The sequence below is a fragment of the Myotis davidii genome, unplaced genomic scaffold, assembly GCF_000327345.1.
Source record: "Myotis davidii unplaced genomic scaffold, ASM32734v1 scaffold105, whole genome shotgun sequence".
Classification (NCBI taxonomy): domain Eukaryota; kingdom Metazoa; phylum Chordata; class Mammalia; order Chiroptera; family Vespertilionidae; genus Myotis; species Myotis davidii.
In genome coordinates this window covers 675,299-676,480 of record NW_006300371.1, presented here as the reverse complement: position 1 = coordinate 676,480, position 1,182 = coordinate 675,299, and the positions used below count along the sequence as shown (strand labels likewise).

Here is a 1,182-nt window from a genome sequence, read left to right as displayed (position 1 = left end):
ATACAAATTTGAATAAAATCAATTTTCCCTTCTCCTTTGGGCTCCTAATCGAGAAGCTATTCAGGGCGCCGTGGGAAGCAGGGAGAGGAGGCGAGCCAAGCCTTGTCGGGCAGAGCTAGTCTGTGAAGAGAGGGCTGCTAGCGCTTGGAGGCTCTGAGGTGCAAAAGCAGGGAGTGGGTGGGGAGTCCTGCGCTACCAGGAAGAAATCCCAGCGTGTTTGTTCTTAGATCAAGCAGCCGGCGCCGGCACCGGCAGGGCACAAAGAACAAAACCTGTGCTAACTCCCCTACACGCAGAAAAGGAAAAGCAAAAGGAGTTAAAGAAACAAAGGAAAGATTTCCTAATTTTCCTTTCTTGTTTTCCCCTCCAAGCCTTTCCACATTAAAGGGATTGTCAGAGGCTGACGTAGGAGCAGCGCGAGGACGCTGTCGCCATTGGCTGCCGGGCTCCGGCGCTTTGCATATCGGCGGCTATAAAAGCGGAGGCGGCGCGCGGCGGCGCAGGGCAGCGGCAGCTAGGAAGGGGGAGGGAGGTGTGCAGAGTGAGGGCGGGTCCGCCGCACGTCCTCAGAGCCCGCCGGAGCCGCGAAGCTGCAGCCGCCAGACTCCTCCCGCACGGAGCTGGCAAAAGCGTGCTCCGAGGAGCCCGGGACTTAGGTCCGGACCTGCAAACCAGAGACGAATCTTTTCTTCAGCATTTTGGAATAGAACTTGGGGCTGGCGGCATGAGTCCAGTAAGGCGCGGGGGTAGACCCTGCCTTTTACCTTTGCAGCTCTTTAGCCTCTGCTGGGTGCTCTCAGTGGCCCAGAGCAAGACAGTGCGATACAGCACCTTCGAGGAGGACGCTCCTGGCACGGTCATCGGGACCTTGGCTGAGGACCTACATATGAAAGTGTCCGGAGACACAAGCTTCCGCCTGATGAAGCAGTTCAACAGCTCGCTGCTACGTGTGCGTGAGGGTGATGGGCAGCTGACCGTCGGGGACGCGGGCCTGGACCGCGAGCGGCTGTGCGGCCAGGCTCCACAGTGCGTGCTGGCCTTCGACGTGGTCAGCTTCTCGCAGGAGCAGTTCCGGCTGGTGCACGTGGAGGTGGAGGTGAGGGATGTCAACGACCACGCGCCGCACTTCCCACGGGCCCAGATCCCCGTGGAGGTGTCCGAGGGCGCGGCCGTGGGCACGCG

The 1,182-nt window shown here is 60.2% G+C and overlaps 1 protein-coding gene across 1 annotated transcript in view; it reads left to right on the top strand.

The window, feature by feature from the left end:
• Positions 1–495: 495 nt before the first annotated feature.
• Positions 496–1,182, top strand: part of PCDH8 (protocadherin 8) — a 5,988-nt gene continuing 5,301 nt past the window's right edge. Inside the window, exon 1 of the mRNA XM_015572577.1 lies at positions 496–1,179. Coding sequence (XP_015428063.1) covers positions 725–1,179 — 455 coding nt within the window. The 5' untranslated portion in view covers positions 496–724. The remainder of the gene's footprint in view (positions 1,180–1,182) is intronic.